We start from the raw sequence: 13854 nt of genomic DNA on the forward strand, positions 1-13854 counted from the left end.
GGGCAGGGTAGAGAGTCCCTGACCCCCTAGACCTTCTCAGGGGGTCCCTAAAGGACCTCGTAAATAAAAAAGTAAAAAAACATTTTGTTTAATTAAAAAAATAGCCGGTGCGCGCACCGTGAAAAACCCTTTAAAATGTTTTTTTTTTTTTTTTTTTAAGGGTTTATAAGTTTATAGAAGATATTAACTATGCTGTTCAACTTTATCCAAATTCAAAAAAAAGAGCTGGGCCATTCCATATTACAGGATACAGTCAATCTATAACTATATACATAGGTAGTTTATTGTAAAATAAATATATTAAAAATATAATAATACATGCATAAATTAGCATTTAAAAAACCTTACAAATTCACTAAAAAAATCATAGGTTTCACACATGTTATAGTTAGCTGGACATTTCACTCGTACAAAACCATTGACATTCCCCCGTTATAGTTAGTTCAGCTAACTATAACTCGCACGACCGCAATCTACTGCTGATGATGTCACATATTACATCACTCATGACCTGGTCAGTGACATCTCAAATGACATCACTGATGACATCATCCAGTGAATATGTGTCTTTCTGAAAAATAAATATTTTTTATATATGTATATCTAAAGGTTAATGGAAGAATAAATGGGTAAATAAGTGTCTAAATGGATGTTTTTTTTGGTAAAATTAATTGTATAACTGACTTATTAACAGTATCTTAGTGAATACAAGTATTATTGAGTAATGTTTAAATATTTAAATATCTGTATCAGTGTCTCACTTTGTGTATAAGTGGCTGCATGAGTTGGTGAGTAGTTACACGAGTGTGTATATGGGTTATTAGTTCGTTTTTAGAGTATCAGTATGAGTGTCTGTATGGTTCAGTGGGGGATGTTACTTAGCGTATAGATGCATGAATGAGTGACTCACTGTTTGTATGTGTTTTGAAGACAGTATATGAGCAGGACAGTATGGGTGGATGAGTGTGTGTATGGGTGAGTAAGAGAGTGAATGACTGTCTCAATAGTGTCTTTATGAGTAAGTCCATATGTTTTAAACTAGTATATGTGAGTATTGATGTATATAAGTGAGGATATATGAGAGTGAGAGATTGGAAGAGTTCCTGTATAAATAAGTATGTGTTTCTATAAGTGATTGTTTAAGAGAGGAAGTATGTGTACATTTCTGTAAAAGTAAGTGTAGTGGTGTGTGTATAGCTGTATATGCAAGTAAATGGATGTTTATTTGCATGTGTGAGTATGTGTGTGAGTAACTCTATGTATGAGTGTAGGTGTGTAACAGGATGTATAGGTGTATGAGTACATATGATGACTGAGTACATGTATGAGTGACTATATAGAATGTTGACGAATGAGTAGATGCGTATGTAGATTTTGGAATTACTGAATAGGTTGTTCTAACCGGTATTGGTATCTCTATAGTTTTCAAAACTTTAGTTTGTATTTTTCAATGTGTGAATCAAAGTTTATATTAGGATAAGAGGAGGTCTGCCACTCTTACACAAGGATGATGTCATCAGTGATGTCATTTGAGATGTCATGAGTGATGTCACTGACCATGTCATGAGTGATGTAATATGTGACGTCATCAGCAGTGTATTGCGGGCGCGCGAGTTATAGTTAGCTGAACTAACTATAACGGGGGAATTTCAATGGTTTTGTACGAGTGAAATGTCCAGCTAACTATAACATGTGTGAAACCTTTGGTTTTTTTCAGTGAATTTACAAGGTTTTTTAAATGCTAATTCCTAACTATAACGTGTGTGAAACCTATGGTTTTTTTCAGTGAATTTGCAAGGTTTTTTAAATGCTAATTCCTAACTATAACGTGTGTGAAACCTATGGTTTTTTCTGTGAATATATATATATATATATCTGAACAAAAGTTCCCCAATTAGACATTGTGCTGCATATCCCTTTATCTCCATGCACGCATATAAACTCCCTATGAACTTAGACAGCATCTGTGTCTCTTTATATTAGAGGTTCTACACACTCCACTTACTCACCACTGAAGCAAGAACCAATTATAAACTGGCCAGCATCATCCACCAAACCTTTCACCATGAATCAGTAAACTACCTCGCAAATAAACTCACCTCTCCAGTAGCTCCCTCCCCCCCCGAAGCTGAAATTCCCAATGTCTGAAAACTCCGACCTTCAAAAAGTCTATTACTCCAAAGCAATCCTTCTGTGTGCCTACCCCCAAATTCTGGAACACCATCCCACCTGTGATCAGGTCCAACCCCTCCCATCAGATTACAGAATAAACTGTTTAGGGGAGATTCAAAAATCATCTATAGCAAACTCTGGTAGAAAAACAATTCTGAGTGACTCGCCAAATTAAAATGGATAAGTAGAAAAGTTGTAGAGACCGATAAGACTCGGTACAATATAATATACTTGCCGACATGTAGAAGATATTATAACAACTATTCGTATGGGAAAGGAGAAAGAAAATCGAAAAAAAAATTTAAATTGTCATTCATACTGTCTCAATGTTTTATTAAAACGATGAGAATTTGGGACAAAAATATTTTTCAAAAATAAAACTTATGAAACATTAACATGCTTAGAAATCAATTACACGCTTTAAAAAACTGTTGTCTCCATAAAACTAGAGACCTGTTACGTATCTGCATACTGTTCAACCTGCTACTTTGTTCTACGTACTAAACTGTGGGTGGCATAGATGTGCCCCAGATGCACATGTTGGATTTACTGATTCATCCGTCACCCTCCTTGGAAATACAATTAGCCTTGGTTTTCCCCACTCCTACTGGTCTTAGTTATTAAACACATTTTTCTTAAGATTGTCTATAGTAACTATACACAGTTACTTCACAAATAAGCTATTCATCTCTCACATTCAAGTCCAGTTTTTATGGACACAGCAGATGCTAAGATCACAGAGGATTTGAAATCAAACATTGCCAAATTCAACTAGACCAAAGCCTCTAACCAGGCCTACTCTGTAATGTATTACTTTGCTCTTCTTGTGGATATTAGTTTTTCTGTAAACTAGCTATTCTTTTGGAAAGCTTTAAAATATCATTGTATTTCTATGCCATTCTTAAATCCCGGACTAGTTTATTGCCTCTGCCAGGCTGTTTACTCTCTTTTTCTATTTTTATTTAGGATTGATACTGGTACATTGCTTATATACTTCATATTAATTTTTAACTTACTGGAAAAAGTGCAAATTATTTATTGTATTTATATGGTCGTTTCAGTTCCTTTTGTACAGCAGACGATTTTTTTTATTTACCAGATTCCATGACGTACCATTACACCTATTTTCATGTTACCTCAAAAGGCATCGTCTCCATATTCTATTATGGCTCTTGTCTCAGAAGCTCTCATTTGTGTTGTCTTTTACAAAAGTCATATTATTACTTAGATTTGGTCTTTAATTGGAGCTCTCACATTGCACATTTGTAATGCTGGTATACACCTTGCTTTGGGCCTGGTGCCGTTAGTGCTGCGTTTGCACTGTAAGAGAGTAACGGCCCAAGTCACCCAGTTGGCTTCCGGCTATGCGTAGCAGCAGCCTCACTTGCTTCCTTTCTCTTATGTGCGTGTCCACGGTGTGATTCTGGTACGTGAATATTGCTCTATGGATAGCACATGGTTGTTCATTGGTACATGTAACTTCTTCCCCCCAAAAAATGCAGTTCCAAAGTCAGATGCTAAATTTCAAATAAATAAAGCTGGGACTTTTAAGGAAGGCGCCCACAAGCCGTGAGCCGGATTGCCTCTAGTCCAATCACATTGAACATCCTTCCTAGGATCTTTTTATTTACCAGATTCCATAACGCACCGTTACATCGTTGGCTCTTACTGAGGTAAACTGCAATAATGTCAGGAAACCATGTGGTAACTGTAAGAGAAGGTGTAAAGGGAAAATCCTTGAAACTCTCTGAAATGGCACCGGGAGATGTTCTCCAGAACTATTGATTCTGTCTAAATTGTAGCAGATATTTGTGATCCGTCATTGACTTTGGGCTGTTGGCCTCCCTTTAGTAGATACTGGTGACATTGTACAACAAACGTGAATTGCATGGTATTTTTACTGAAAATTTGTGATGCTTTTCTTAATTTACTGAAGCGTTTGGACATTCATTTATGTTTGTTTTGCCCCGTGGGGAAAAAGTAAACTCCAATGAAAACGAAAACAGATCTGGCCAATCCTAAAGTGGAGGCATTTCACTGCGACGTGAACAGTCAGGGCAGGGGAGCAGATAAGCATTGCCTGGAACCTGACTCAGGTCATCTTTTAGCAGTTTGGCGCAGTCGTCTCCAGTTCGAACTGTGACTGATTGGTACACTGTCTCACAGTAAGTTGCAAAGGTTTCATCAATTGCCTTACCAGACTTTTCCAAGGAGCCGTCAGGCTTCTGTATTTCTAGAACCCAATTTCAGTCTCTGTCTCTCCTCTCTAACCATGTTATCAACTTGTTTGCCTTATCTACCGCATGATCTAGCCGTCTGTGCGTGGCTATTGCATCGGACCTAGCAGCATTTTGCCAGCTCTTTGAATTTGCTTTGCGGTAGCCAGTTTGTGGCCGATGGCGGGGTTCGATGTCCCCACTCGTTCTATTTGTTTCTTGAGTACCACTATCTCCTGTTCATGTCCCCACCCTGAATTAGGATTCGTTGGGGCATGTCAAGCAATGTTTTGTTGAGCTCCGGAAGAGTCTCAGCATGGAGTTTCTGCGGTACGTAAATAGAACAAATATCAAGAGTTCGGCCCTCCCATGTCCTGGGTGGCCCGGCATGAAGGAGATCGCATTTTTTGCTAGAATCTCCACACCGCTGGAGCACAATGTGAATCCCTTGTGGGCCAGTAGAGTGTAGCCAAATTGATTGAGTGCTAAATAATTATTACCTCACAGATGCGTCTCCTGTAACAGTACGAGGTTGGGGCTTGTTGACGTAAGTGGTACACTTGATTTTATGAACTAAGCCATTGATGTTCCACGTCAGGACTGGCAATGTGGTTGTGGATCGGAACGCCATTACTAGTTTCTGGTAAACGGCAGCCCCCCTTAAAAACGCCCTCTTCGCCCCCGCCTCTCTATGTCCAGGTTTTATGTACCTTGCATTTTGGTCTTTCCAATGCTGCATCAAACATTTTGCGAATCTTACATAACAAAGAAATGCAAAAACATTTCCCCGTTGCTAACACCCCCCCCCACCCTGCCACCCTGTACTTCTAAAACTACCCACTGCCCCAATATGAGGAGCACCTGTCGCCCAAATTTAATCATCCCTACTTAATGGGGTTGGTTGGCTCTGCCTCCTTTGTTTAAATGGTGGCCCTCCTGCTCCCCCCACTTGTTTAATATTTTAGCGTGTGTCCCAGCTTATGTACCTTTTTGAAGTTGTTACTTACACATCACGTGATTGGAAACCAGTTCTTAGCTGGTTGCTCACCATTCTCTTTCCGGCCTGGTTTCCCATGTGATTTTGAATCATCGTTCTCGTTATAAGGTTCAATATTACCCCCCTCCCCCCACCCCACCAACCCTGTACTTGTCAGCTGGATATGTGCCAAGAGGACATCCGTTATCCGTTGTGTGGTCTTGCATTTTGCTGGGTGGTCCATTGTCCAAGTCCCTGCGCTGTCGCCGGTCTCGCTCCTGGTGCCTTAGTGGCCCGGCTGCTCTTCCTCCTTTGAGCCAGTTCCACACTTCTTCCGGTGTTGTGAAGTACCATGACTTGCCATTGTGCTCCTTAACGTCGTTGATGGTTTGTCGTTGGTGCTGTACTAACGGGGTAAAATCCGTAAAGAACCTAATCGTTGCATTCCGGTGGTACAGGTCTCCCTGTGTGCGAGCAGTCTGTGGAATACTGTCCCGATCGCGATAGGTTAGTACCCCGCTATCCTTCTCAATCCAAATAACTGATTAATATCCACCACTCTAATTACTTTCATATTTCACTATACTAATTCACCACTAATCCTTTATGGGTTCCAGAGTAGCGTGCTACTCGCCGAAAAAAGTGCTTTGACGCCACGTCAGGGGTAGTAAGTGCTATATAAATTACAATACAAAAACTATGATGGTTCTAGGAGGGGCACCTGGTTTTGGTTGGGGCTCAGGTGCTCTGTGGGCCCGTTCAATGGAGAAGAAATTGGAAAGGCACTTGGGCTTCAGCTGGTTAATGATTAGGTCCTCTAGCAAGAGGTCCATTAAGGGACCCTCCATTCCCTCGGGTACCCCCACCACCCTGCGGGCCCTCCCCTCTTGGCCCTCCAACTTTGCGGCCATTATTTTGTGTTGCTGTGATAGTCGTTATTCTCGTTCTTCCAGTTTTCGAGTGGTAGATTGGATATTACTAATGTTCGTTTCTGCGATTGCGACTTTCTCCGAGGTTTTATTCATGTCTGCCCGGATGAGGTTTACCTTTATGGTGACTCTGTCTATTTTAGACTCCAGGGTCACTCTGAGATCAAGAATTGCCTTCATTATGGCCCCTAGCAAGGGCTCCATTGTTTCTTGGCTCCCAGACGTTGCTGCCCCTTCCGCTGTCATTTGCTTGGGCACAGCATATTTATTCGGTTTATAGGTCTGGGGTGTGGGCACCCCCCTTTGGTCGTATTGTGGCTGTTTTTTTGGGGGGAAGGGGGTTTGTTTGTTTGCCCCGCTATTGTTTTGAGAGCACGGATGTTGCTGCCCCTCTGCGTCAGTCTCTCGTGGGTCACCTCCCCTTGCTTGTCTATCACTACGAGCGTGTCTCTTTTCGCACAGTGCTGCAAGCGGGATAATGATCCCTGAGTGCCCGTCTTCTATTTCTCCAATATTTGCTTTCTGCAAAGGCCTGGTTCAACGGGTTCTGGCACCCTCCTCGCTGGCCACTGTGTTCCCACTTCTCAGTGAATTTCAGTGCAGTGTGTCTGCTGTTGCCGCTGCTCTTATCTATGTGTTGTCCACCGGTGCCTCCCACCCCCACGGTCCTCAATTGCGATCCTTGTTTTTTTCTTGTCTGTATCGCACCAATGCTGGCCGGGCAAGGCCTAAGGGCGTGTGTGGCCAGCCCTCTCACTTTGCTCCAGGCCCCACACGGGGCATTCAGACTTTTCGGATTCCTCCGGAGCCTGTCGCAGTACATCTTTGCCCCTTTCTCTGTTGCTTTGCCCCACGACGGTGAGAAGGGAAGTCGCAGTCCCAGTAGCGGCCCGGACTGTGCCACCAGTGTTCCACCCCCCTCCCCCCTGAGAGAGTGGGAGGGGGGCGCTAGTGCTCATAGTGCTAGTCCAATTGAGACGGGAGCCCACCCCACCAGTCTCCCTGCAGGTCAGGGCTCAATCCTTTGTCGACAATCTCACCCCTCTCTCCCATGCTCTTCCTATCAACGGGCAGGAGAGGCCACAGTCCCAGCCGTGCATCCGAGCTGCGCCGTGATGTCCCATTCGCCTTTACCTCCAAAGGGGGAAGGGAGAGGGGGCACACGGGTGCTCCCAATCTTAGCCGACTGCAGGGGAGAGCCCACAGCACCTGACTCAGTGCAGGACCGGGCTCAACTCGTTGTAGCCAGCCTCATTCTCCGGAGCTCAGGTCTCGGCCTCTGGGACCACCCACTGCAGTCCGGCACATGTCTGCACAGGCCGTGGCGCTCTCAGCAGCCAAGGATCACTGTCCCTTTGTTGACTCTGTTTCTTGTGCACATTCTTCACTATTGGAACACCCCGCAGTGCCCTATACAGCAGTGCAGGGTAGATAGCTGGAGGATGGGTGCAAGAGGGTCCTCACCTAGCTCTCAGATTACGTCACCATCTTGGCTCGGTGTAGGATAATTTATTCTTTCTGTTTTTTTACTGTCCCTCTCTGCCAGAATATGCCTGGCCTTGATGGACAGTAAAAATAACAAAAAGCCCATTCGTTCATCCACTCTAAATAGGGTGGACAGCCAGATGGCTTACCTGTGATGGCACCTACTCCATTGGAGGACTTTTTACACCGATAGAGTAAATTTTACTTCTTTGGCATAAAACCTGTGGTGCACCCAACTCAATATCCGGCAGACAGACCTAGAGCATGGCGGCATGGGTACTTGGTCACCTTTGCATTATGGTGCAAGGGGGTCTGTGTTAGCGCTAGACAGAACACAGTGCACCAACACATGGAGAGCACAGAAATGCTCCATATCTTTGTAAATATGGAGCATTTCTGCTCTCTCCTTTTCACACAATGCAGCAAGTTCCTTTGCTGTGCAGCATTGGTTGAAATAATAGTAAATGTACCCCAAAATGTTTGGAAAGTCATCTTACCACTCCTCTTCGAACAACCATCATCACTGTAGCAATCACACATTCACTTGTCTCTTTTTTTCAGAATGTATTTCTTTCTGGAATATGAATATCAAAAGGAAAAAAATCCTAACTTACTTAGAACAAATCATGTATCTGGGAAAAACTGTGCATCCAGAATACCTTGATAACTATATATGACTTAAACTTCTGTTTCTTCCACTATAGTCAAAGTTCATATTTTAATGTTCTGTTTTGAAACAAGTTTACTCGTATAAAAAGAGTTTCAAGTGAAGTACTTTTTATTTACAGATGTTACTAAGGCTTGAAGCATAATAACGGACTATTGTTTTAATCCAACAGATGATGAACGCATTAAATCAGAAAATGAAGCTACAGAGTTTGTACCTTGTACAAAGACAACAGTGCAGGACATATGTTCATTATGGACAGTTAACACCGAGGCTCTTCAGACCCCACCAAGGCAAAGACATTCTAATCTACGATTGCCGTCAGGAAGCTACTGGGAAGAAAGAGAACCAAATATTCCTCAATGTGAAAGTGGTTTCAGCACTTCTAAAGATTTCAGTTTAAACCGAGGAAGGCCCAGACAAGAAATGTCACAGAAGCCTTACCAAACTAAGAGTAATTTGAGGAATTCACTGTTTTGTCAAGGTCTTTCAAACGTACAGCAAAACCAGGCTTTGTGTACTGAATTTGACACAAAAAACAGTCATGAAGGAAAACTTCTTAAACTTACAGAACAAAAGTCCACCGCTAGGGGACATTCATGTACTGAGTGTGGGAAATCCTTTCCTTATAAGGCTCAACTTTTTAAGCACTACACAACACATACAGGTAAAAAACCTCATGTTTGTGAATTTTGCTATAAAAGTTTCAGTCGCAAATACCATGTGAAAAGACACATGAGAATGCATACTGGAGAGAAACCATATGAATGTGGTGAATGTGGGGAAAGATTTACTTGGAAAGAAAGTTGTAATCTGCATGAAGCAAAGCATGTTGGAGAGGTGTCACGTACAAGAAAAATCCAGAAGGAGTAGAATGACTAATTTAGAAGTTAGTAAATACTTAAACAGTGATGATAAAAGAATAGTTACAACAATTCATGTTGATATTGGAGGTAGTGCTCTGAGGAGGACAAAATGTTTTTCTTTCCTGGAGTAGAAATATTTCCTGAAATTTCTGGTAAGTATGAAAGTAATACTGCATCTACCCTTTGTTTTCCCGAAATGTTTCTAGCAGCCATTTGCTGTCTGGTGAAATTGGTGATAAGGACCTTGTGCTGATCTGTTTACACTAGCGTTTCTTCAACATCTCCAGACACTTTTGCATGTATATGGTATTTGTAGAGCGCAAACCTGACAAAAAACCCAAACTGGTAGACCAGGTCCCCTCAAGGTGGGAATACAAGCAACCCCAGACTGGTCTCAGCCAAGTTGGGCCTCGTCAGTGAGGTATAGCTTGAGTTCTGTGTCACAGTGAGCATGGGACCCTCATCTAGGCCTGGTCATTGCAATCCGAGCGTGTGTTGAGGAAAACAGGCTTATCGGACAAAGTAAAATACCATTCTGATATAGTCCACGTTTGGCATGGACAGCTCGATATTAGTCTACCTGGAAACTATTGAGTGTTCATAGCCTGACTCCCAAGCACAATCTTTACCTCTGAAATACTAGCAACATGCTTAGAAATAAGATTTAGGATCTCGCAGTGTAGGGTGTGAGCAAGCTTCCATTTTAGCCTGCACACCTGTGCGTCATTGTCATACGCCTAGCCATATATACAGCGATGCCACATAGGAGTTGTCTGAAATGCTGTCTGTGCACAGTTTTCTTTCCTGAGCAGGAGTGGTATAGTTGTCACTAGCTGCCAAAATCTTGTGCTATTTGTAGCACCTCTCAAATTTTTAAACTTATCTGTGGGGGTTTCACACATTACATTGAGCGCCATGTTTTGGGACTGTCTCAGAATTGTACTGGAAAATGGGATTTAATGATCTAAATGGAGGCCTGACTCGACCAATATTGTCAATTTACATACCATTTTAAGAAGTACAGGATGCACATTCCTAAATTGTGTTGCGTCGCACAAGCACCTCTGGAAAGTTTAGGAAATACGGGTCATATTCTCCCAAATCAACTCTAGAAAAATAAAAATAGCTACACTTCAGTTTTACGATAACAGTGGAGGAGAGAGGGTAGACATGCCAAGATGCTGCAAGGATTAGTCATGTGGAGGTGATGTCTCTGCCAAAGTTTTATATAAACCACTCCGTGTTTATGGTGCTTTCCTGCTCTCCCTCACATGAGGGAGAGCTGTGGTGCAGCGAGCGGCTGACTCCAGTGCGCGGAACTCACGGTTTAATCGCCGGAGTCAGCTCAACTCTGCATCATGTGACTCTGGGCAATAGCTCATTTAATCTCCCCTACGGCCCGCAGTGCCTTGAAACCTTAAGGGATGATATGTTCGCGCTTCATGCGTGAGTTATCATAACCATAGATGTTAAAATAATCAATGACGCTCTTTGCATAATGGAGAGCAGTGACTCCTGTCTCCTTGTCATTCAAGACAGTCAAGCACTTCTCCCTACTCGGAATCATAGAAGATTGTACGAGAATTAAAGGCATGCACTAGACTGGTTCCAGGCATACCTTTCGAACCGATCCCAGCGTATTAATCTCTCTAATTCCCCCCTCTAACTCCATGCTGCTGCAACAAAGAGTACCACAATGCTCTATCCTGTCATCCGCACTATTCAATAACTACACAAACCCTCCTGTTCTCTCCTACGAAGTTCAAAGACTTCCTTCTCGAAGCGGATGACGCCCAGCTTGACTTGCAAATCTGCTCTACCGAAGGCTCAACAAACCTTTCAAGATCCCTCATGGACCTTCAATCCTGGATGTCGATCCATCACCTCAAACTCGACACCCAGAAAACAGCTTTCCTTCTATTCTCCCAAAATTACTTCAACCCTCCTGCCACGGCCTGGGTAGCCACCTCAAAACTGCTTGACTGTAATCCAGTGCTAGTAGGGAAAGCTAAATCCTATGCTTCACCTTGGACGCTAACATTAATCTTTGCACTCCTATTAACACCATAGGTAAGAATGCCCACCTCCAAATCAGACGTCTCAGAGGGATCAGGCCATAAACTCCTGCAGAGGTTTAAGACAGTCGTTGCTTCTCTAAAAACCCTACTTTTGCAACTCTCATTTAACAGGCATTACCAAAATCTACCATGCCCCTCTAAAGGCAGCCTTAAACTCTGCGGTACGTTTAGTATCCGGAGAGAAACAATCACATAATCCCTATCCTAATTTCACTTACGGAATCCATTTGTATTATCTGGAACCCATATTGTTTACCCTCCCCTGTGATACTCTGTGATGACAGGGCCTGAAGAGATTTGCGGAAGTTTAATACTCTTGGGTAACCTAATGTGCCCGCGAAAAAGCTTACAACACAAGGCCTGCTCTGGAACACCTCACGTGACGAGCATTCTGCTCGCTTGCGCAGCAACAGTCACGTACATTCATGGCCACATTGATGCTTAGACCAAGAGTCTGCACTTGATTGGACCGGTATTGTGGAAATACTGTCTGCTGGCGCACACGCGTTGGCATGCGGGAATCCCACCTGCTGCCATACTGCATCATGGATATAGCACGAGATGTTACTCTGCTCTGATTGGTTATACGCCTGATGATTATGTAATTATTGTATATTCTGACCAGTCACGTACCATGTATTTGTCCATAATAATGAAGAAATCCTGCCTTTTGTATACTTTAATTGGATATGCATCAAACACGCCTTTATATAAGGCTGAACAAAAGTTCCCCAATTAGACATTGTGCTGCATATCCCTTTATCTCCATGCACGCATATAAACTGCCTATGAACTTTGACAGCATCTGTGTCTCTTTATATTAGAGGTTCTACACACTCAACTGGCTCACCATTGAAGCAAGAACCAATTATAAACTGGCCAGCATCATCCACCAAACCTTTCACAATGAATCAGCAAACTACCTCGCAAATAAACTCACCCCCTCCAGTAGCTCCCTCCCTCCCCCCGAAGCTGAAATTCGCAATGTCTGAAAACTCCGACCTTCAAAAAGTCTAGAACTCCAAAGCAATCCTTCTGTGTGCCTGCCCCCAAAATCTGGAACACCATCCCACCTGTGATCAGGTCCAACCCCTCCCATCAGATTACAGAATAAACTGTTTAGGGGAGGTTCAAAAATCATCTATAGCAAACTGGGGTAGAAAAACAATTCTGAGTGACTCGCCAAATTAAAATGGATAAGTAGAAAAGTTGTAGAGACCAGTAAGACTCGGTGCGATATAATATACTTGCCGACATGTATAAGTTTTTATAACAACTATTCGTATGGAAAGAGGAGAAAGAAAATCGGAAAAAAATATTAAAATTGTCATTCATACGGTCTCAAGTTTGTATTAAATCAATGAGAATTTGGGACAAAAATAAAACTTATGAAACATGAACAAGCTTAGAAATCAATTACTCGCTTTAAAAAACTGTTGAGTCTCCATAAAACTAGAGACCTGTTACGTATCTGCATACTGTTCAACCTGCTACTTTGTTCTACGTACTAAACTGTGGGTGGCATAGATGTGCCCCAGATGCACATGTTGGATTTACTGATTCATCCGGCACCCTCCTTGGAAATACAATTAGCCTTGGTTTTCCCCACTCCTACTGGTCTTTGTTATTAAACACATTTTTCTTAAGATTGTCTATAGTAACTATACACAGTTACTTCACAAATAAGCTATTCATCTCTCACATTCAAGTCCAGTTTTTATGGATATAGCAGATGCTAAGATCACAGATGATTTGAAATCAAACATTGCCAAATTCAACTAGACCAAAGCCTCTAACCAGGCCGACCCTGTAATGTATGACTTTGCTCTTCTTGTGGATATTAGTTTTTCTGTAAACTGGCTATTCGTTTGGAAAGCTTTAAAATATCATTGTATTTCTACGCCATTCTTAAATACCGGACTAGTTTATTGCCTCTGCCAGGCTGTTTACTCTCTTTTTCTAGTTTATTTAGGATTGACACTGGTACATTGCTTATATACTTCATATTAATTTTTCACTTACAGGAAAAAGTGTAAATAATTTATTGTATTGTATTTATTTGGTCGTTTCAGTTCCTTTTCTACAGCAGACTATTACCTATGGGTTTGATTGTAATTTTGAACTTTATAAAATAAATATACATTAAGTATGCTGTTTTCCATGACGCACAGTTTTGTTATTGGTACCAATTTACATAATGCTTGTTTACCACATTTTTCAGTTTTCTGTAATTTATTGTGAGCTGCTGTAACCCATTTCTCTACTTGCTAGGATTTTTTATTTACCAGATTCCATAACGTACCATTACACCTATTTTCATGTTACCTCAAAAGGCATCTTCTCCATATTCTATTATGGCTCTTGTCTCAGAAGCTCTCATTTGTGTTGTCTTCTACAAAAGTCATAATATTTCTTAGACTTGGTCTTTCATTGGAGCTCTCACATTGCACATTTTTAATGCTGGT

At 42.0% G+C, this 13854-nt stretch overlaps 1 protein-coding gene across 1 annotated transcript in view; it reads left to right on the plus strand.

The window, feature by feature from the left end:
• The window catches only part of LOC146813464 (uncharacterized), an 89577-nt gene extending 76024 nt beyond the window's left edge, over window positions 1-13553 (plus strand). The window contains exon 7 of the mRNA XM_085620231.1: window positions 8618-13553. Coding sequence (XP_085476357.1) covers window positions 8618-9318 — 701 coding nt within the window. The 3' untranslated portion in view covers window positions 9319-13553. The remainder of the gene's footprint in view (window positions 1-8617) is intronic.
• Window positions 13554-13854: the final 301 nt, after the last annotated feature.

This window comes from Triturus cristatus, chromosome 7 (assembly GCF_964204655.1).
Source record: "Triturus cristatus chromosome 7, aTriCri1.1, whole genome shotgun sequence".
Classification (NCBI taxonomy): Eukaryota; Metazoa; Chordata; class Amphibia; order Caudata; family Salamandridae; genus Triturus; species Triturus cristatus.